Genomic DNA, 22,891 nt, shown 5'->3' with positions numbered 1-22,891 from the left:
ATCTCACAGGCTTTTTGTAAGGTTTAAAGCATTTGCTGGTTACCTGCTTAAAGGTGTGACATAAGGGCAAGTTGCTTGTGCCCTTTCAACACCATGAGGAGAGGGCAGCAGCAGTAGGATGTGGTTGACTCACAGATCCCCAAGCTCCTGAGCACGGGGTGCAGAAGCAATGTCTGGCTGGTTTTGCCTTCTCCGTAGCTTCTGAGCACCTGAAAGGCCTTAACCCATTCCTCACACATTAATGTACCCACTTAGGTTCATAGGATAATTCAGGTTGGAAGGGAGTTGAGAGCAGGGTCAGCTAGGGGGTCAAGACCAGGTTACTCTGGGCTTTATCTTGTCTGGTCTTGAAAACTTTGCTTATGCTCCCTTTAGAAAAGTCAGGGCCACATTCCTAAGAGATGTGACCAGGTCTCACAGGAAGACAGTGACAGAGTCACGAATTTCACGTGGGTGTTAATGCCTCTTGGCAAGCACACAGGGGCCACAGTTCCAAGTTTTCCTCCATAACCCGGAGGATACGGTTGTTTGCATCTTTGTAATGATGAAAGCCAAAGTTTTCACTTAATCATCTGGGTCCAGGACCTGTGGTTTTACGAAGAAGTGCATGTTACAAGACACTTGATTAAAATGAAAAGCACAAGCAGACACTGTGCACTTACCACACCAGCTTCCTGCATCTCTTGGTTTTTATGCTGACCCCCTTTTGCACAGGACAGGTTGTGAGGGGGCACTGGTGACTCCAGCAGGACACAAAGTTTGTTATTAGGTCATTTTTTTATTTGTCTTGCTAGTGGTCCAAGAAATGTCTGTAAGGAGAATGAAGTCATGCTTTGCCTGCCAGTGCTCCCCACAAGTGATCTGTTGCAATAATCAGCAGAGTCTGTTTACCAGGCATGATTTTCCCAGTTTTTGCCCACTGCACAGGTCCCACCAGCAGCATGCACGATGCTGGCAGGGCTGAGGCTGCTGGCACACAGCACTGCAGGCGTGCCCAGACATTTCTTGTGCACAGTGGTGTCACAGGCCACGGGAGAAGGCGTAAAGCCCAGCCCCTCCTGATGTCCCATGACGGCTGCATCCCTGGGGGTGTCCTCCATCCCTGCACCATGCATGCTAACCCCATGCCTCTGCCTGACCCCTTGCTGGCTAAGACCTTCTCCACTGCCATCCCTTTTCCTTCCCTTCCTCCCCTGTTCCGCTCTGCACACAGCAGCCTCCTCCCGTTGTCATAACAACGAGCATCAGCCCGTGGAGGCTCTGCCAGCTCTTCCAGCAAAAACACCTCCTCATGGGAGAAAGCACCAGCTCCTGGCTCCAAACCATCTGGCTGCGGTCGGGAGGAGGCTGAGCTCCCCCCAAGCAGAGGGATGGAGGGCTGCCTCGCCCCACCCACACATTTTGCCTCGGGTTGTGTTCCCCAGCACTGGGTGTTGGACGCACAGGCACACATAATGAGCTGTCCCCGACCGGAGCCTGCAGCACAGCCTCGTCTCACGGGTTGGCTTGCTGCCACCGCCCTGCTCCCTCTGCACTTGCCTGCATCCTTCCCTCTGTCTGTCCGAGCCATAGCAAAGGGATGTGGGGCAGATGCAGAAAGGGCCATGTCCCTGCCCAGCACCCCACGGCAAGGCAGCATGTACATCTGCAGTGCACACCCATAACCTGCCCCAGCAACCCCTCCTCCACACCAGCTCACTGGAGTGCCGATATCCCTGGAGCCGGGTCCCCTGACCCTCTTAGCCCTTGGGTCTCCTCTCCTCCCTGTGTGACACTACCCCAATATGTAGCACCTTGATTGATCCCCTGGGGTGGGATCAAACAAGACCAGCTCAGTGCAGATTAAGGAGTCCCGTAGGTTCCCTGTGGCTTAGGACATGCTTCTCCAAAGGGGACCAGGACCACAGATACAGCCAGAGATGCTCCTGAAGGCACTGGAGGCACTGGGTATCCATCATGTGTTCTGGAAAATCCATCACATCCAAAGCCTCAAAGGCATTTCTCCTTCTGGAAGCCTGTGGCCAGCAATGGATTAAAGCCGCTCAAGACCAGACTGTTCAGAGCAAGGGAATGCTGCTACACTCAGAGGTGTGTAGGAAACAGAGCACCAAGATAAAGCAACAAAGATCTAACATTTACCTACTCCTGATTCATTCATCACAAGCTTCGCCTGAGCTCCATTCAACCCAAACCCTCTATGCCAGGACCGAAGACCAGTACCCTCCTTTGTGACTCTCAGCCTCTCTTTCCCAGCTCTTTTCCAGCAAGCTCTGCCAGCTCCAGCCCTCAGGGGAGTGTGCACGGCCCTTTGCACTGATGCTAGTGTAGAAAAGCAAAACCAGAAACCAACCAAGAACTTGCCAGCAGGGCTGGATCTTGGTGTGGACAGTTGCTCATGCCCACCTCCACCCTGTCTCAACTTCAGTCCTGCTGCATCTCCCTGGAGGCATTACTTCATCCCCATCCCCCATCCTTTCTCCTCTGTTATTCCTCCCACCCCAGCAGCTCCCTTTGGTGCAGCTCTGTGCAAGACTGTGGAGTGACTGAAAGCAGGTAAACTGATTTTTTTTTTGTTAACGCCACCCTGCTTACTGTCTACACAAGCTCATCAGCTCTTCCCAATAGTGATGCTGGGCCACATCTTCCAACACGGTGCAGCTAAAACCCACCCCTTGGCTGGGTAATCTGGCTCCTTCTTCAGACAAGAGCCTTTGAGAGGTCAAGGAGTGAAGATTTCTGAAGTTGCTTTTATGCCTGTGATGCACATAAAGGCCTGGTTACAAGAGGAATTCATCTTTCCAGGTTCTCAAGTCTCCTGAGCTGCTGGGAGGCTGAGGCTGAACCTGCGGAGAAGGAAAAACCATTTCACCAGGGGACTCGGGTATTTCAAAAGAACAGCAGAAATTTCAGCCTCCCAGAGGGAGGCACTGGTTTGAACTTCCTACAGCATTGTCACAGCCTTCCCTCCTTCACACGGCGATCGGTAACTGCATTTCCCAGGGGGTAACCGGTCTGTAACATCAGCCAAAGGATTCTTAATATTTTGATACTATGTTTGGCTTCCCTGGGGAGGAAATGTCTGGTCTCTGTGTCTAGAAAACAAAGACTCTTTAGGGGGAAGGAATTTCTTGGGACACCTGATTAATTGGAGCCACTCTGGAGATTCGTGTAAACCAAATTGGTTCCAGGTTTGGGAGATTAGCGGGGTTTAGCTGCAGCGTTCTCCAGACAGCTCTGGCTGCCTTTAAAGCGTCTCTGGTTTTAAGTGTCGAAGAAACTATTTTTTTCAAGGAAAAATCATTCCTCTATTCAGTGGCTAAAGCACACACTGGAGGGGCTGGCAGCGTATCTGGAACAAACATCACCATCCCGCAGCTTCCAGCCAATATTCCTTGCCTTCAGCCACCATAAAGGAAAATACAAGGTGTTATTAGGGTAGTAAAGGACCCAATCTTCCCCAAACTCTGACTCTCACACATCTCCCTAGACCCACAGAGGCTCTTTGGATGCACCGACTGAAATGCTGGATCCACTTCTACTGCACCTACCAGACTCTTGGAGCAGGGACAACCACAAGAGCAGGAACCCCCTGGAGCAGAGGGATGCAGAGCACAGCACCCACCACCCAGAGCTTTCTAAGCCTTCACAACATAGGAGAACCCTTGGGGAGATGTCACCCAAAGCTGTGCATCTTTAGGCATCACTGTTGCATATGCTTTAACCACTGGAGTTTTCTCATAGCCTTACGAGGAGGTTACGATTGCTGTCTGCAGTTGGGGAAACTGAAGCACAGAGCAGAGACCTGCTCCCCGAGCTGAGTGCTGGGGGCTGGTGCACTCTTTCCTCCTGAGTGAGTGATGAATAAGTGAAAGAACAGTAATGGCTGCAAAGCCAGCCGGCTCTGGGAGAGGAGGAAGGTAGAGGTTCACGACCCCAACACCAACACCTCTCCTCCTCATGCAGAAATGTGGCTTTTGAGAGACTAAATGGAGACCAGATGAGCTTTCCCACCCCTTCCCTCATCTCTCTTATCCAGCACAGCCACCGTGCTCAGAAACCAGGGCCAGAGATGGCAACTATTCAGGCTACGGGCTCTGATGGGAGCACAGGGAGCAGCTAGTTCTGCTGGCTGATGCAGCCCTAGCTTCACGGTCATGGGTAGAGATAAGATAGAGATTTCCTTCCTTAAACTATTTTGCAAAGCCTCCCTCCACCAGCCCCCTTGCTTTAGTCTCTGAAGTTGTCTGCAAAGGTCCATCAAAGGCGGTTCAGATTGCTGGAGGCCATGGGGTGAAGGTGAGCAGGTGGGAAGTTGCCCAGAAGGGTTTACTGAGGATAGAGGGAACTGATGGGCTGAAGATAGCCTGCTTCATTGTGAGGACAATTAGCAGGGGGAAATTACAGGCTTTCCTTTTTTTTTTTTCTTTTTTTTCTCTTTTCTAATGGTCATGCTCATTTCAGGAGCAGCACTGGCAGCGGAGCAGCCTCAGGCAGGCCTGGCTCCTGAGATGTGTTGCTTGCTGTACTGAGGCTTGCATTAGCTGGAGAGCATGATCAGAAAGGTCGGGGTTCACAGGGGTGCCGGGGTGCAGCAAGCCCCCGAGCTGCTCCCTGCAGGCAGGGCAAACAGGCAAAAGAGGATGAGGAGGGGAGCAGACTCCCTCCCTGCTCCACAATACCCTCTTTTGTGTTGCTTTCCCGCGACTAGCCCCGCGGCAGGGATGCCCCGGGCAGCAGGGATGCCCCGGGCAGCAGGGCGGGCAGCACCCTGGCACGCTGGCTGGGCAGAGGAGGCAGCAAAGGCTTGCAAAGCCTCTCCTCATCTCCCTGGCTACGAGCTGGGGTTGGAGCGCAGCCTCCCTGGATCAGGCCCTCGATGTATTTAACTTGGCGAGGACGTGCTGGGGAGAAACGCCCAGATGTGCCCTGGAGCGGGAAGGACGGTCTGGAGGGATGTGACGAGGAGGCAGTGAGGAAGGCAGCCCTCTCAGCTCACTGGCAGGGCACGCTGCTTCCCCTGGCAGCAGAAAACCCGGCAAGACCCCCATAACATACGTGGCCACCACGAGATGCTGTGCAGCATCCCAGGTTTTGGGGAATCCAGCAAGGAAGGACACCTCTTAAAAAAATCAAACCCAGTGATGGCTCCTGCAGATGGTCTCTGATCAGTGCATCTGATGGTCTCTGAATTCAGTCCGGCCTTTGCAGAGCCCCACTGGAGCATCCACGATGTCGCTTTGCTTCACTGTCTCTGCACTGCAAGGAGGAAATACTGAAAACAACATGTTCGTGGCATTTCTGTTATGGCAGCACTTTACATGCAATTGGGTTGTTTCGGCGGCGATTGCTCGGGAGGGGTGGCTGCAACTTAACACTGCTTTATCCGAATTTGCCTCCATCATTTTACAACCCAGGTCCCTGACTGTGCTAAATAAAATGAAAATTAAAGACTGCCAGTCATGCAAGTAGTAATATGTTGGGACTTTAAAATTTATTCCAACATGCTATTTTTTTAAAAATACGCTCAGACTGAGCAGACAATCTGAGCTGTAGTAAAGGCAATATTATACTTGTAAAAACTTCTCATTCACAGTACAGATGTCATTTACAATAAGGGTCACAAACATCAAATACTGAGTATTTTTTCTTCTTTTTTTTTTGTTTTGTTTTGTTTTTTTGTGGTTTTTGTTGGTTTTTTTTTACATCAGACTGTGCTTTTACCTGCATTTTTTTGCACTGATATAACCATACAGACATTGCAAGATGCAAGTGTAGAAACTGGAGTTAAAATAAAATTACAGGCAAAACTACCAAATTACATTGTACGCTGTACATATTTACAGTACCTTTTTTGGAATGTATTGCCATTTTAAGAACATATAGAAACTTTCTACAGACTATTCCACTTACAGAATACATACACCTTTTAGAAAAAAAGGCAAATATTTATCTTACATGAGACCATGTATATTAAATTTGCGTACACATTATTATTATTATTATTATTATTATTATTATTTTGTACATTACATTTACTAAAGTGATCATAAGTGCCATCATATCTCAGTAATGAAAACAGATTGGTTTTATGCCATCAGGACTGATTTTTTTTTTTTTTTGTAAATAATTTACAACATGGTTTTATTTGTAAATACTGTGCAATAGATGGAAATACTAAAAAAAAAAGAAAACAAAAAGCACATGATGAAACCAAGTCAGCAAATGAAAAAAATTGCAAGAACAGCAGAAAAGGGCTAGATCAAATTGTCCAGGATTTTGCATGAAAACTGGAATAATTTTAATGACTTGTGTGTGACCAAGTGTATTGCTTGTTCAGGTGCTGTTTCTGTGGATTTAAAACAAAAATCAGGTACAAGTGAAAGCTGGCTTAAGGGAAAACCAACTCCTTTGCAGATTTTTTTTGGTGGAAGTGAAAGAAAAACGATGGGGAGGTGGCCAGTTGTGCCTGACATTGCTCCGATGGAGCTGATGGTCAACGACTGGAAGGGTGCATGGAGGCTCTACTCTGGCTGCCTGCGGGTGGGCATCACCCAGCTCTGCCTGCCGGCATCTCCGGCCGTGCCCAGCTCCAGGGCTCAGCAAGCGAGCGGGCAGTGGGACCGACTGAGCGCTCGCAGCAAACCCCGGCGGCTTTGACAGGGCTGGAGCGAGCGCAGGGTTTGGGATCGTCAGGTGGCTTTTATCAGCGAGCCCGAGCACTGGCCGAGGAGCGTAACTTCATAGACACCAGGGCTGAAAATGTCACCCCTTTGGAGCAGGTGATGAAATACATTTCCCAGTCACAGGCTGTAAAGTCACAGCTACTTCATCATTACTTTTAAGAGTTTCCTGCTGCAGTTCCTGGGTATCCAGCCAACAACCTGTGAATAATTAGAGCTGGCAGAGATCTGCTTCAAGGCACGGGGTCATTTTGGGGAGCCAACTGCCCCCCACTCCTCCTCCCATGGTCTGCTCAATCCTGCAAGACACTGAGCTCTGTAACGTTGATAAAGGAAGCTAAATTCATGCTTAAGCACAAAGAAGTTACTGAAACTCCAGAAATGCTTAAGCTTAAGCCAACGTACAAGTGCTTTATTAGCTCTGGATATAAGGCTTGGTACTTAACATGACTGCTTCAAGGAGTTATTTAAGAGCATGGGCCAAGTCCTCCATGCAGAATGATTTCTTGGATGCCAGAGCATCCATTTGCCGTTGACTACCTGCATTCATGAGAGCTACACAAACAGCTTACCAGGGAAGGAAATACCAGAGTAAGGTTTTGGCTGATTAACCAGCTACGTAACAAAGAAGAGCAGCCAGTCTCTGGAGCCCACGTGCCTTCATGGACTGTAAATTTAAGAACCTCTGCCATAAGAAAAGCAGGAGGGTTTATTTCTACCTGCTGATGAGAAGGAAGGGCTGGGCTTTGGCTTTTAATTTGCCTATTTGCATTATTAATACATTCTCTTGCAAATAATACTGCTAAGTGCTCTACAAAGCATCTGTATAGATACAAACTTAGCCACTCCTGCAGCCCTTGTGGAAGGTAAATTAGGATTTATCACCCCTATTTTGCAGACAGAACAGACACCCAGAGCGGTATTAAAAGCTGTGACCTGCAAACAGCTTTCGCAAAGCGTGACACAGGGAAGCCAACAGGTGCTCCAGATAGGAAAGGCAGCCACCAGCGATGGCTGGGTCTTCAGCCCTGCTGTAAATAACGTGCAATTCTGAAAATCTGTGGAGCTGCACCACTGTGCTCCTTGGCTGAGTATGAGGCAGAGGGGAGACACGATTTGCACAGGGTCACACTATGATTTCACAGCAAGGCTGGGACAGCCCCTCGGGGATGCCCGCCCTGCCCGCAGACGGAGATGCTGGTGCCGGCGCGGAGGAGGACACCCTTCCCGCGGAGCTCTGAGCTGTCAGTGTGATAATTAGCCCTTAAATATTTTGTGTGTGTGATCCTTTTTGCCTATCCAATAGGCCATATTGCGCCCGTTAGGTATAGCATGAAGCACCATTTCACCCCAGCCAGAGCCTCCCCCACGGTGCCCACAGCCGCTCTGCTGAGAAGCCGAACCAAGCCGAGACTCGGCACAGCCTTGGGGGTTTTTTGCCCATCTCCTGAGTTTTCAGCGGTCCCCACATGAACCCGCTCCGTGGCTGCCAGGTGGTGGGTATGGGATCTGAGCAGGGCATGACCCGGGGAGCACCTCACTGCTACACAGCCCGTTCCCAAACTCCTCTCCCCACTTTTTTTTGGCCACAGGCGAAGGCATCCGGATGGTCGCAGACACCGCTGCCCCACGCAGCACCGGCTGCCAGCCCGGATTCTCTGCAGCTGAGATGCAGAAAGCTTCAACTCATCTTGAGGTGCTGGTGGAAAAGCTTTAAATAATAATAATAATAATAATAATAATAATAATAATAATAATAATAATAATAATACCACAACAACAAAAGCAAGAAACCAATGTAATGACTTCTGGGTTTTGTTGGGCTTTCTTTTTTTCCCCCTGTCCAGAAACGACAGAGGGAGAAAAAAAAACCCATGCAAAGTATCAACAGGTCAAGGATTAAAATACAGTTACAGAAAGAAGCCGAGCAAATTTGATCTAGCCCAAAGCTCATGTCAAATGCACCTAACAAAACCAGGATGTTGAGTGCACAACTGCTGCATTATTTTTCTTTATGTACAATTTCTATATATATATTTATATATATAAAAAAAAATTAAATAAAAAAAGCTACCTTGGAATAATGTTAAGAGTGTGACAAGGGCAAGGGGGGAAAAAGTGGCAGAAGCCAGGAAAGTCAAAACTGTCGCTAGATTTGGTGGATGGTTTCCAGGGATGCTCACACCGATCCTGGCTGAGCAGTCCACTCCAAGTCATCTTGATATTAAGCACATGCTTAAAGCCTGAGTAGGATTTAAGCTGGTGCTTAAGAGTTTCACTGAGCGGAGTTGCTACGCTGAACTGAACTCCCAGCCCCTGCTCCTGCCATGGGATCTGGCTGGGTTTGAAAGCAGGACCAGCTTCCAGGCTTGGGGCCAAACAGGGGGAGATGGGAAAAAGGGAAACTTGATAAAAGTGCTAATTAAGGTATAAATGGGTTCTGGATGTTGTTTTGGTCAGTGTCACAGCCTTAATGTTATTTCCATGATATCTTCTTTTGTACTTAATTCCCTTTACAAGAAAAGCAAAAAAAAAAAAAATCACAGAAGATTATTAAAAAATTTATATTATTTGCCCGTGAAACGGGAACAGTTCATAGCTCATCAAGTCTGGCAAGGAAATATGTTCTCATTCAGGGTTTTATTTGATTTCTTTTAATTTTTATTTTTTATTTTTTTAAAAAGTGTATTACGTACCCGATAAACTGGAACAGCTCTGAAAGAAGAAAGAACTGGTCCACTGGTTAAATATTTATATCTTTTTTTGTTGTTGTTAAAATAAAAAAAAAAGAGCTTTGTACAGATTCCATAGACCAGAAAACCCTCTGAAGTAGTAAAGAGCCTGCTGTCTGCTAGGGCAAACATGTATCGAACATTTCTATTTTAAAAAGTGTGTTAACATGACAGAGAGGAATGGCTCCATCGGGTCTCTCTGTATTTGGTATCATATCTATTGGCAGTAGAGGCCATTGCTCCGCTACGGATGGTCATAGTTAAAAATTTGCTCTGGAAAAAGTTACTGTGTATGCATAACAAGCTGATTGCAAATATTAACCACTCAGCATCATAACTTTTTTCTTCCAAAACACCAAAAAAGGACCCATCTGCACAATAAGGACTACGTTTGCGACATTCCGCTTAAATAAATAAATAAAATTAAAATAAGACACAGAGTCACTTGTGAGTTATAGAGCCACAGGCGTGCAAACGAGCAGAGCACAAACTACTCCTGCATCCCTAGAGCTCAACGAAGCCAAACCAGCGAGGACTGAGCGGGGATGGGATGGAGGGAGCTTGTCCGCAACTAAAAAATTACAGAGGAAAAATGGTTGCAAGGCTGAGTTTACTTCCACTTTTACACCAAGGGAGGGTGTTTACAGAGGGCTTCCAAACCCCAGAAAAGAGGGGCTCTCAGGCACAAGCATGACTTTGCCGGGGCGATGCGGGAGGCATCGCGGAGCGGCCGTGCACGCGGGGAGCGGGCGCGGGATGGAAGGATTAAAGCAAGCAGGAGGCTGGCTCGTCCAGCGAGAGACACCATTCCTGGCACTGGGTCTACATTCGATACATTCCTATGTTCTTGCAGTTAAATCTTTGAAGAAGAACCTTTTTTTTGTTCCTTTTTCAAAAAGTGCTTTGATGGGTTCTGCAGGAGGGAGGGATGCTCAAGATACATTTTCTCTTTTGAGTGACAATTTCTCTCACTGTGAACGAACCTCCCCCTACTCAAGGAAGTGCTAGTTTCATTTACAAGTTCAGGGTAAACACGTTTTTCAAATGTAAAGCAGTCTCAACTGTTTAAAGCACAACCATAGGCAATCAGAGGGATGCGAGAAAAAAAAAAACAAGCACTTTGCGAGAATTAAATAAAGCATGTAATAAATACGAATCATAAACTTCTGTACACAGGAGCAAGGGTTTGGGGTTTTTTTAATCATTTAATCAATATAAAAAAGTTTTTCTGTTTTGTTTTTGTTTTCAGTGCATCTTCTTCCTCTTAAAATGCTTAACCCTTTCCTTTCTGCATCTCTCAGGCCCATAATAACGCACACCTAAATGGCAAAAAAGACAAGGTCTAACAAACCCCTTTCCAAAAAACTCTAAAAAAATATTCACAGCCTCAAACATTTTTGTACATTTCAAGCAACAAAAGGTATAGAAAAAGGCACAAGTAACTGCATACATGTGGAGATAATACCAGACTGGAACAAAGAAAACCAGGAATCTTCCATGGGTTTGGTCATTCACTAGAGTGCTTCTTATAGCAATGATTATACTAAAGGAAATAGTGTTGAAAATGTCTGTTGATTTTACATAGGAAGCCTAAAGGTGGAACAGATGGTGGAGGCTTAAGTACTTCCCGTGGTTTCATCCACCTTGTTTTGAGTTTGACCTAAATCTGCATGCTCTAGGTGTGGACTGCTCTTCCTGGAGGTTCCCCCTTGATGACTGGGCTCTCCAGAGAGGTTTCTCCTCCGGACAGAGAACGGCTGGGCGTGCGAATGGCTTGATGAGGGCTCTGAGAGGCAGCCAGTGCTGCTACTTCGGTCCAACGGCTGGGAGGGGAGATCTGAGATGAAAGTGCAGGATGATTCAAAAGAAGTGCTCGAGCTGCCAGATTGCTTCTTGCCCGTTTTTTTCAAGGGTTCTTCCCCGCTTGTCGAAGGCTTTGGAGAGTGCTCGTCGGTTGTGCTGGGCCTGGCTGGGGATGCCGAGCAGCCTGCCTGCTCTGCGTGGCTAGACTCAGCGAACATTTTTACCCTGTATTCCTCCTGGTCTGTCTTTTGCTGAAGCTCACTAGTCCTCATTTTCTCTTCTAAGTAACCACTGCTCGTAAGCTCTGGGGGCAGTGTGTATTTAGAAACCTTTGCAACAGGGGAGACAAATGCCGACGACGGCTCCCACGGGACCTGTGGTTCCTCATCCCTCTCGGGAGCCCGGCTGAACTCCGCAAAGCTGCTGCCGCCAGAAGCAAAGTATCCCGCTTGCAGGGACACAACTGAACTGGGCACCAAGCTAGGATGGGTGCTTGGCCTCGCCTGGACCATCTGGATACCCCCAATGGGAATCATAGGATATGGGGTCCTGGTGAGCTGCTGCGAATGCAATGGGAGATGGCTGAAGACATTCTCCTCCCCTCGGCTGGGAGCGTGGACATGTATTTCATGAGGTGCCTGCAAGGGTCTGGAGCAGACGGGTTGTGTGACGCCAGGTGAGCATGTTGGGCTTCGTGGTTCTATCTTCTGCACCGGACAGGGAAAAGAAACAGCTGAATCAGTGCAACATACAAGTTACAGCATTAGCATCATTAATGCTCACTATAAGGATTGATTTTGTTAACATTTTATTCTAATTTGAGGGACATCAATCAACTGAGGAAGATTTGGACCCCCAAACCTTTAAGGTAAGGAGCAACACAACCCACAGCGTTTGCCTCCTGGGTACAAATATGCCCACTATCTGTTGGGTCACAGATCCAGAGCTTTAGTTCAGGCTTGGATCATTATAAAATCATAGAATGGTTTGGGTTGGAAGGGACCTTTAAAGGTCACCTAGTCCAAACCCCTTGCAATGAGCAGGGACATCTTCAACTAGATCAGGATGCTCAGAGCCCCGTCCAGCCTGACCTTGAATGTTTCCAGGGATGGGGCATCCACCACCTCTCTGGGCATCCTGTTCCAGTGTTTCACCACCCTCATCATAAAAAATTTCTTACTTGTATCTAGTCTGAATCTACCCTCTTTTAGTTTAAAACCATTACCCCTTGTCCTATTATCAGAATTGCCTCTGAAACCCTGGCAGAGATGCCAGTGTTTCCTGCCATTCGAGCTGCTTTTGATCCTTTTCAGTACATGGGGTTTCTGAGAGCCCAGAATAATGTCATTTATGTTTACTGTACTTTCTTAAAGCAGGATTACATCCTTACAGCTGCTAATTGCAAGGATGTTTTGGACCTAGTGAGAGATAGTATTAACTCTCGTTTGACACAAAGCACACCCATCAGTGTGGTCCCCACCACCACCCTCATGGTGTGGTCTGTAGAAATCAAGGATTAAGACCCTACCATTTTACCTTTTCCTCTTTCTCTCTCGGTGCTTCACATAGTTTCCTAATGTACATCATGGAGAGATATGTGGCTAAACAGAAATGGATTAATTAGTGATGAGGTTATAACTAAACCCCTAAACAGGACTCCCAAGAAGAGGAAGCAACAGAAACTGAAATCAACTTTCCATTAAGATGGGGTTAGCTATAAAATTTGAGGATTCACTGGAGGCATATTTCTTTGTAGGATTATGGAGAATTGCCTGACCCTGCGCGCTGGCTCTCTATGAAGACGTGACAGAGGAAAGCAGCAAAAGAGAACAGAAGAGAGAGAAAGCAAGAGCCACTGAAGATAGTGTATACTTGGTCAGCAGTTACAAGCCCAAACACTTGCAAAATCTCACCTACTGCAAGAGCCAGTGGGAAGAGAGGTGGTCATGATCAGGCCCGATGCACAGACTTGGCAGAAAACCTTACACTGAAGCTAAGCTAAGATCGTCTCCAAGTTTCTAGCAACACATAGGGCACCAGTTTTGAGCACAGAGCTCCATTTGGGATCTGATAAATCCACCTCTGATCCTTCTGTCTTTTGTAGCCTTACCAGGAACGTAATTTTGTAACGAAAGCCCAGCTGTCCATCTTGCTGATAAATGGAAAGTTTCCCATTCAGGTCTTTATTGTTGCTTTGGAGGCACATAAGAAAAGCAACAGTGGTGACTTTGGGTGCATAACAGGAGCAGGAAAATGGAGCAAAAAGGTATGTGTGTGAGAGCGTAAGTTAAAAGGTGTGAATGGGCAGATAAGCAGGGGTATACAATATTGTCTCCTACTGTAGACTAGGGAGCTTAGGGGATTTGCTACAAGTAGTGGCAGTGGGAAATTTTTCTGACAGAGATGCTTTAGAGTTGAAGGACGAGGGTTTCCACAGCCCTGAGATTCACCACAAGAAGTTAATTGACAGGAAAGGGAAATAGCATTAAAGTAAGCAAAAGTTTGGACCTAAAACAAAGGATAGTCTCTGAGAAGGTAAGATGAACACTCATAGTTGACAGCAGAAGGAAGGCAGCGCCAAAAGACGGTACATTATCATAGACACGGAAGAAACGCACACTGGGCAGCGTGGCTTTTCTGGAGAAGACCTGGGTCAGCATCTGCTGTGACAGGTGCTCCAGGTGTTGTATAAAGGCCTCTCTCTTCCCAGTGCAGTCCCTAAGGGCTCGAGTCTCTCCTCACACCAGTTTCACAGCAGAGCAACTCCAGCAACTGAATCTCATGTTCATCAGCATAAATTACAGGAGGGCCAGGCACTGCAGTAGAAATGGGAAACGTTCCACCAAACCCGACGTATAATTTGCCTGTAGCAGTGGGAGGAACATGCAATTTTCCTTTACCCATAGGATTTGATATGTCCAGCAGAGAGATTAAATAATTTTCTGGACCCAGTGGGAAACACTTCTCTGTGCTGAAGAGAGAAGTGAGATGAAATCAGAGATGTCCAAACAAACATTTCTCAGCAGTTAATATAACAGAGTTGGCTGTGTACGTACATAGCCAGGGAGTCAGCAATAGAGTGCAATGGCTAGTTCAGATCTGGTTCAGGTCACTGAGCAGTGAAAAATGGTCACAGCTTCACCCCAGCTGGTGAAATCTCAGAAATGGGTATGAAATTCCCAGGAAAAAAAAGCCGTTTAGTGACAACTAGTAATTATTAAGTGGTCATCCTTACTGCTTGTCTCAGCAGGAGACTGGTTGGGTCAGGAGTGTAAATAATCCCTTGGAGAAGGGACAACTTTATTTCTCTTCAACTGAGATGGGCAGGACCAAAATGGGTGCAAAACCCATTGCTGTCTGCTGTCACATTTCTCTGGGTTACCTGTGACATCGGTCACAGTCAGAGTCACTGTGCACTTCTGCATTGCAACCTTCATTAAAAAACATATCAGAGCATGTACTGCAGGGACTAGAAGGGAAGAAGGGCTTGAACTTACCAGCTTGGACTCGTAGAGCTGTACATTTTTGCCAAAGAACCTGTGAGGTAGAGGCATCGAAGATAATATCCCATGCTGGGCTTGATATGAGCTTTGAACTTTGTCATCTGCTGCTGATTTGCTAGTACCAGGCAAGTCCTCTTTCCCGGGGGATGGATACCTAGGCGACTCTGAACAGCCTGGAGACAAGACTTGCTTCAGCGATAAATATCTGACTGATGACATCTCTCTGCTTGGCGATGAGTGCCTCACAGGGGAGACTTCTCCTTCTGGTGGAAGGTATGTTCTTGGGGACAGTTCTCTTCTGGGGGAAAGATGCCTGCTGGGCGACAGCTCAAGTCTTGGTGACACACATCTCAGTGGAGATGCCTCCCTCCTGGGAGAGACGCGCTGGCAAGGGGACAACCCTCTCCCTGGAGACAGGCACCTTAGAGAAGACAGTTCTCCAGTTGGTGAAAACCGTTTCGGTGAAGTTTCGTTTTTGGTTAATAGGTGCTTTCTCGCTAGCATTGGTCTGCTGCTGCCACCACCTCTGCCAGAGTCCTGGCTCGGAGACCACCTTTTTCTTGGGGAGGTGTCTTTTGAGGTCGACAGGTCCATAACTAAGGACATCTGTGGCCTTGTGACAGACTCTCTTTCAGCAGAAGCCAATTGTTCGGTGGAGGTCAAAGCTGGTCTGTGGAGACTCAAGAAGCTGTGGCACACAGCAATGTCACTGCTGTCTGCTGACCACTTTGTTTCCAGCCCTGAGGAGGAGGCCTGCTGGCCTTCACCTACTTTTTGGCTGCTGGAAACAGTTTCTTGGGCTAAGGACAATGCTATTTCAGTGCCTTCCTCTTGAGAAGATGGAGAGCCACCTGAAGAGTGCATCGGGAGGGTGGTATGTTTGCCTTCTGGCAATTTTAAAGGTGGCTCATCTTGGCTCTCCTCTTCCTCCTCATCTTCCTCATCTTCATTGTCATCATCATCGTCAGATTCCTCTAGGTCTGAAAACTGGTGTTCCTCAATTGGCTCGGATCCCTCCCGCCCCTCAGAGTCCTGGAATAGGTCTTCACTGGTTCCTGAAAGGATGAGCAAACACAAAATAGAGAGTGTAAATCATACATACAGGGACTAATTCTGTGCTAAGTCTGCCCAAAAGTTCTAAGAGGACAAGAGGAGAGAGGACCCGGCTATTTCCTAGATCTGATCATCTTGTGCTTTGAAACCCGCAGTCTTGCCCTCTGTGCCAACTCCACTCCTGATAATCCCAATAGATCCCAGTGAATCCCACCATTGGGACCTCCTGCTCTACCCTAATTTTGGTTCCAGCCATTGCTCTGTCAACACACGCAGCCATCGGTCCCTGCTTCTGCTGTACACCTTCACACACCCTGCCTGCCTTTCTCTAGAAATGCAAAAAAGGCTCTTAATAGATGAGGAGAACAGCAGCACTATCATCCTTTGGTGGGATTTTTATGACTATTTGTCGCAATGCTGCCTACAAAATATCTACAGCTGCCAAAGTATGGGAAAGTTGCTGGGATGACTGCTCCCATCCTCCACGTGTTGGGCCTTTTCCTGCCTAGATTACGTGACAGTTAAACATTAGCGAGACTGGACTTTTTTAAAAAAGTAAACAATACGGTTGAAAGAACCTCTGTGTGTTTTCCCTTATTTTGATAAATTCTAGCTATGATGCAGATGCTTCTTTGTGGCAAAGGCTTTTGCTGTCTACCTGTGGAAGGCCTTGCACAGGGATGCTTTGTTAATAAGAGCTTGTAAACAATAAGGAGCATACAGAAAGCAAATTCTAAAGGATTTGAAATGTATCTGCAGGTAAAAATACAGCATCTCTCTTCTACTTTAAGACCCAGCAGAAGCTTTCTGAGATCAGTATCAAGCTCCCAAGCAGATCGCTGCCGGCTCACCCGCTGCTCTGCTCTGCACTGAGAAAAATCTGCATTTCCCCATGCCAGATGTGCAGCGATGCTGGCAGAAATGCAAGCTCAGCCTGAAGAGGTCCATCGGGAACAGCCACTGGATGTCACTGTAGCTCAACAAAATTGCACTGTCAGGAGGCTTTCCTGCAAGTCCCCACTGCTCTGGAAGTGCTAATAAAATACCAGTTTCTCAAACTCTGTGCCAAGCACCAAGACGATGGGTGCAGAGCTGCTGGGAAACACTTGGTCCCCGGCTTTTGAAGGAGAATGCCTGGATGCTGTTTTGACACCTGCATGAAGCCGGGTAACTAATTGCAGCGCTGCTGGCCTGTTTTCCCCGTCAGTTCAGCCTAGGACACTGTTTCTCCTCTGATGAACACTGGAACGGTTTTCCATTTAGAGCTGCCATCTGTCAGCAGGATGAGCCGGAGGGGAAATTAAACGGAGATAACCCTGAGGCTGAACCACACCTGCCTGCAGCAGGCAGGGTGGTTTTCAGAAGGGGACGTGGCCACACAGTGAGAAGTCACTGTGATCTATGGATAAAAAGTCTAATTTTGTTTACTTTGAATAACAGGGCCTTACTAGTAAATGCTCATTAAGTATTTGGCATTACCAGTAAGATAAGACATGTATTTTACCATGGCTGATTATCCATCCAAGAGTCAGCCTGAAATACATCTCATTTGCTCCCCACCCTGTTTCAAAAGTATCTGTTAACTAGTCCATAAAGTGAGACCTACTGCAGGACTCATACAGCATCGGGTCAAAGTCAGCAGCTCTTCACCAAGAGGCTGACTTGCATTGTGAAATGCTTGCATAATGATGGTGTTTGCTGGACGCAGGATCCAGTGGCAGTTGTTCGCAAACTCCCAAAGGAACTGAGTTCAGAACAAATATTATTCCAAATGACCGGTTCTCCCAGCTGTAGGATGAACTGTGCATATTTCTTGCTTGGAGAAGGAATGCATTTCACTACCAAAGCTATGAGCTAGTCCCTGTCTCTGGTTTCGGGGTTTGATGTCTATGGGCTTCGGGACGGAAAGACAGCTATAGCCTCAGCCTCCACTGCGTGGCTCTGAGATCCTTGTCCTGTGTGGTCTCCTTTTTTGGCCCCAGTCACACAACAGACAGGAGCTGGCCAGGACAGAGAGCAAGGTCAGAAGTATGGAGTGAGGGAAACACGAAGCCAGCTCTGCACTGCGGAGCTGTTTGCATTTGCCACCAAGGGAAACATTTCAGTGGGTCCGGGGACAGCCCAAAGGGATTTGCTTTGGCCTCCCAACATGCTCCTTGCAGGCAGAAAGAGAGCTCAGACCTGAGCCCTGGCTTCTTGCAACTGAAATGCATTTTGCTGAGCTAATGGGCAGAAAAAGGGCAAGTCAGGAGAAGACAGAGAGGGAGGGAGAGATGAAGGAAGGAAGGAGAGAGGGAACTAGTGAAAATGTGCCCTGTCAATGGCTTTGTCTGAGGGTTGCATTTCATTACACGTATGTTATTCTAAGGTTATTCTACCAAACTGGTGCGATCACACCAAGCAAAACCAATGCAGGAGTGAAGAATTATACTCCAGTCTCCTTTTATACCCTAACCCTAACCCTAACCCTAACCCTAACCCTAACCCCTTACTTTCTCCTGCCCCTTAAATAGAAATAACAACAATCAAGTGAAATATAACTCTAGTTTAAAATAATCCAGGGAGTTTTAGGAACTGTTGCTCCCTCCCTACCTGCCCCCAAAGGAGAGCATGGCAATCTTCCTGCGCTGGTTTGTGCCACATGGAAATAGCCTTTTTTTTTTTTTTTTTTTTTAATTAAAATAGTCCTTGCTAGGCTCTGTTCTGAGCCTCTTTGCAAAGAAGAGAGAAGACAATCTGCAGTTACACAGGGGAAGACTCTTTGCAATCTGCTACTCTGAGAACAGGGGATGCGTGATACAGCTGTGATCTCTGATTTCTTATGCACCTTTCTGCCATTTTTACATTATTTTCTCATCCATCCAAATAGCCCCAACCATTACAGTACAAAATACGATTTTCTGACCATCTTCTTGGCTGCTTTGTTTAGTATTTGCTTGACATTTGTGAGCAATGGGCCTCTTTACTCATGAGGCAGAATATTGAAATTGCAGCAGCAGTCCAGTGCTAGCTTTAACCAGGTGAAAAAGAAGCCGGAAGGAAAGAAAGGAAATGTCCTCCGATACCACGCCTTCCCATTTTCACCTTTCTGCATTCCTTCCTGGCAGACCATCCCCTTTACACAAACACAAATGGTCTTCATCAATGGGAGGAAATGGGGACTGTATATTTTTTGTAATTCTAAAATTACACAGATTGCTTGCATAATGCAATAAAGTCCAGACAGTGCAACACATTCCAGCAAGCAGCCGCGCAGCCAACAGCAACAATGGGAGAGGAGTCCCTTCCGAAAGCTAATGGGTTCCTGTACTCTGCAGTCCAGGTAGGGTCCTTCCTTGCTAGGCTTAGCAGGTGTCCAACCACCATGTGTTCAGCCACAAGCAGTCAGGGACCAATGATTTAATGATGGCCAAAAAAATATACCCCAGCTGATGGTCCCATCCTTTCTGCTGAGTGCTCTCCCAGCTGACCTGGGGATGCAAGGCAGACATTTCTTGGGCTTTTGTTTAGACCTACACTTTCCATGAGGCCAAAGGCTGAGACCAGCTCAGCCCCATCACATGGCAGACCTCTGTTTTCACAAGCAGAGTGCTCCCATCAGCTTACAGCCTGGACAGGCTTTCACACTGCTGGCACAACACGCTGCTGAGTGCACTACTATTAACCCTCTATGAGCCCAGGGATGAATGACTGAAGGAAATCATGAATGAAAGCATTCCCCTGGGCTGGTGAAGTGAGCCCTTGCAGTGCTGCCCTCAGAAGCCTGCAATTATGTGTAACATAAATAGGACTTCTGATTTGCAGGTTTTCAAAAGTCACACTCAATTAATATGATTCATTAGTTCTAATTGACTATAATGGAAAGGTTTAAAATAACAGTTGTTCTTTTCAGAGTCATGCAACCAACATTTCAGGAGCCACTTTCCTCTTTCCCCATCTAGTTTTGATCTGCAGAAGTGTCACCAATGGGTGGTATAACAGCAGGAAGAGATTTCTGGAGACCATCAGCTAATCAATTATTTTAAGTGAGTTCCTGGGCTGAAGGAGTTCTCCAGCAATCCCACACAGGAGCAGCATCCTGCTGCTCACACCATGCCAACACTTTTCCCTTGGGGCAGCTACTGCAAGATCCCCAACTAGGTTTTCTTTTGGCCATCCCCTCCTTTGGAATAGCCACGGCCAAGTACAGCATGTGTCTGGCTGATCGAAAGGTTGCTCTGAAGAGCTGGAGAAAAGCCAAGAGTTCAAGTAGATTTAAAAGGAAGAAAGCCATGCCTTGAGGCAGAGCGGCACACTGTTGGCCAGGTCAGATATCCTTAGCCTTTGTTAGATATTTATTCTGTGGCCTGGGAGAGCCCTTTGACCATCCCTGTACATGTCAGGAAAGGCACTATGAAAGGGGGCACGGGTGTCTGGTAATGCCATAGGGCTCTTTCTCCCATGTCCTCGTCCCCTGACTACACCTGGCCTGAACCAGAACCCAAGCTTGAAAGGGCATGGTACCACTGCACTGGGGGATCACTGGGACTGGTTAACTAGTGGGACTTCTCAGATATGTCCTACAGGTTCTCTGCTGGCAAGTTGAGCCGTGGTCTGTTCAGGTCAAGGACAGTCACATCAGCCCTCCAAGCCACATTTGGCCCAGGACAGTAACACAAGCCCTGCAGCCCCATCAGATTGCTCTGTAACTTCTCCTCTGTGCCTCCAAAACAGGGTGACCACATCCAACCTCCTCTGCAGGAATGGTCCCAGGGCCATGCTAATTCCCCAAGTGTGCTCAGCATTTTTTTTGGAAGTGTGGTAGATGGCCTGAACCACAGATGTCTTGTTGATCACTCCTGCAGTTTAAGTTGAGATGGTGGCATGCCAGTGCTTCCAAATGTCCCCAGCACAGTTTAATTAACCAGCGTGGAGACACCCTAAGGGTACAGCACACTGCAGAGGACAGCATTTCTGAGCTTCAACATTCAAAACCTGAGACTTAAAGCACCTTGGAGGGTGCTTGCACAGCCTCCCCAGCCCTGTGAACCACCTGCACCGCGAGTTCCCTTTGCAGCACGAAGGGCTGCAGCCTGCAGCAGAGCAAACCCCGTTCCCACCATGGGATACGTAGGGAAACACACTTAGTGATTTTTAACTACCTGTGAAGCAGGAAGCATGTGACACTGCCCATGTCCCGGGAACCAGCCCCTTTCCCAATAAAGCCTCTGATGGGCTTGACCTCAGCAGGGGACGGGGGTGATAAGCGCTGTTTGTTGTTCCTGCCGAGTTAACATTCCCTGGCTCACAGCGCCGTCTCCAGAACTTGCTTAGCTGATGTTCACTTTATAAAAATAACCGTGGCGCCATGTGTTTTATGAAGTTCATTTTAACCCATTGTCAACAAACCCTTGTGGGCTGTGGCAGAATGAATCCCAGGGATGGAGGAATCAAAATTGTTTGGAGTGAGACGGGGGGTGAAACAGGAAACAGGGGAAAAATGCTAAAGGCAGCCACAAGAGCTGCTTTCATACTGGGATTTCTGGGGTGGCAGCCAGGAAGGGTCACTGGTGTCATGACCAGCCTGCAACACAATGCAAACAGAAAACACCACCCTGCTCTGTGGCACTGTTTTATCCAGGAATAAACACACTGTGACAGAGACAGACCTGTGCTCCCGAGCCTCTCTTCTCTCTACAGCTGGTATGTGCAGCGTTTCCTATAAATGCAAAGACCCACTGAATGCAAATGCAGATGACCCAAAATTTCACGAGGACTTGAGATCTGCTACCCCTAAGGCTTCTTCCCCATCATTCCTGTGCTGCAGCTCCAGCCCCGAATAGTCAGGGTCTTGCTAAAGGAAACGGAATAACAATTGTAAAAACATCTAACTGTTCCCTGGAGACGCATAACCTAACCCTTCACAGCTGTTGGAGCACAGCCTCCAATAATTTGGGTAAAATATATTTTTCTAGCTCAAACAGCTAAGTATACATGAGACTTCCCCATGTTCCTTGATCTCCCAGCTTGGAGATCTTCCCCACCTTTCCCTCAACATTTCTGATGCAGACAGGAGTGCTTATGGCCACCATGCTCCTGCCTGATGCTGCCCAGCCTCCCAGGAGGAGATCTGCTTCTCGGGATGACTTCAGGAAAATTCAGCTGCAGATACTATAAGCCAGGGCGGAAATTGCTAAATAAGAGAGCATGTGTCCTTCTCGAAGAACAGACAGACTCCTGAATTTACAGAGCCTTGAACAGACTTTGTGTGTGTGTGTGTTTGTGCATAAGTAGAATCATAGAATCACAGAATCACAGAATGGTATAGGTTGGAAAAGACCTTTAAGATCATCGGGTCCAACCGTACACCTAACACTACCAAGACCACCACTACACCATGTCCCTGAGCACCTCATCCAAACGTCTTTTAAATACTTCCAGGGATGGCGACTCAACCGCTTCCCTGGGCAGCCTGTTCCAATGCTGGACAACCCTTTCAGTGAAGAAATTTTTCCTAATATCCAGTCTAAACCTCCCCTGCCACAACTTGAGGCCATTGCCTCTTCTCCTATCACTTGTTACCTGGGAGAAGAGACCGACCCCACCTCTCTACAACCTCCTTTCAGGCCGTTGTAGAGAGCGATGAGGTCTCCCCTCAGCCTCCTTTTCTCCAGGCTCAACAACCCCAGGTCCCTCAGCCGCTCCCCATCAGCCTTGTGCTCCAGACCCTTCCCCAGCTCCGTTGCCCTTCTCTGGACACGCTCCAGCCCCTCAATGTCTCTCTGGGAGTGAGGGGCCCAACCCTGAACACAGCATTCGAGGTGTGGCCTCACCAGTGCCCAGTACAGGGGCATGATCACTGCCCTGCTCCTGCTGGCCACGCTATTTCTGATACACGCCAGGATGAAAGAAATAAGCAGGGGAGTCAGGTTAAATGTATCTTCTTATAAAACACTCAGAATAATGCCATTAAATGTCAAAGCACCATGTTATTTTAGTTTTGCTGGCTCTTTCCCTACGGAGAAATCTTCCAGATCATTTCTGACCTGGGTGATTCACCTTCATCCTACACATGGAAAAGACCCGTGAGAGTGAGGGATGAGGGAAGCACCTGCCCCCATGCTGCTCACACTCCATCCTG

The 22,891-nt window shown here is 47.6% G+C and overlaps 1 protein-coding gene across 8 annotated transcripts in view; it reads right to left on the bottom strand.

The window, feature by feature from the left end:
- Positions 1 to 5,495: 5,495 nt before the first annotated feature.
- Positions 5,496 to 22,891, bottom strand: part of HIVEP3 (HIVEP zinc finger 3) — a 275,758-nt gene continuing 258,362 nt past the window's right edge. For 6 of the 8 annotated variants that reach the window (XM_075522545.1, XM_075522548.1, XM_075522544.1 and 3 more), the window contains 2 exons: positions 14,713 to 15,773; positions 5,496 to 11,922 (listed from right to left, as the gene is read on the bottom strand). In XM_075522545.1, the coding sequence (XP_075378660.1) occupies positions 11,029 to 11,922; positions 14,713 to 15,773 (1,955 nt within the window). In that variant the 3' untranslated portion in view covers positions 5,496 to 11,028. The other 2 variants (XM_075522552.1, XM_075522551.1) reach the window with 2 other exon arrangements.

This window comes from Mycteria americana, chromosome 21 (genome assembly GCF_035582795.1).
Source record: "Mycteria americana isolate JAX WOST 10 ecotype Jacksonville Zoo and Gardens chromosome 21, USCA_MyAme_1.0, whole genome shotgun sequence".
Classification (NCBI taxonomy): domain Eukaryota; kingdom Metazoa; phylum Chordata; class Aves; order Ciconiiformes; family Ciconiidae; genus Mycteria; species Mycteria americana.
This window is presented reverse-complemented; position numbering and strand designations above follow the sequence as displayed.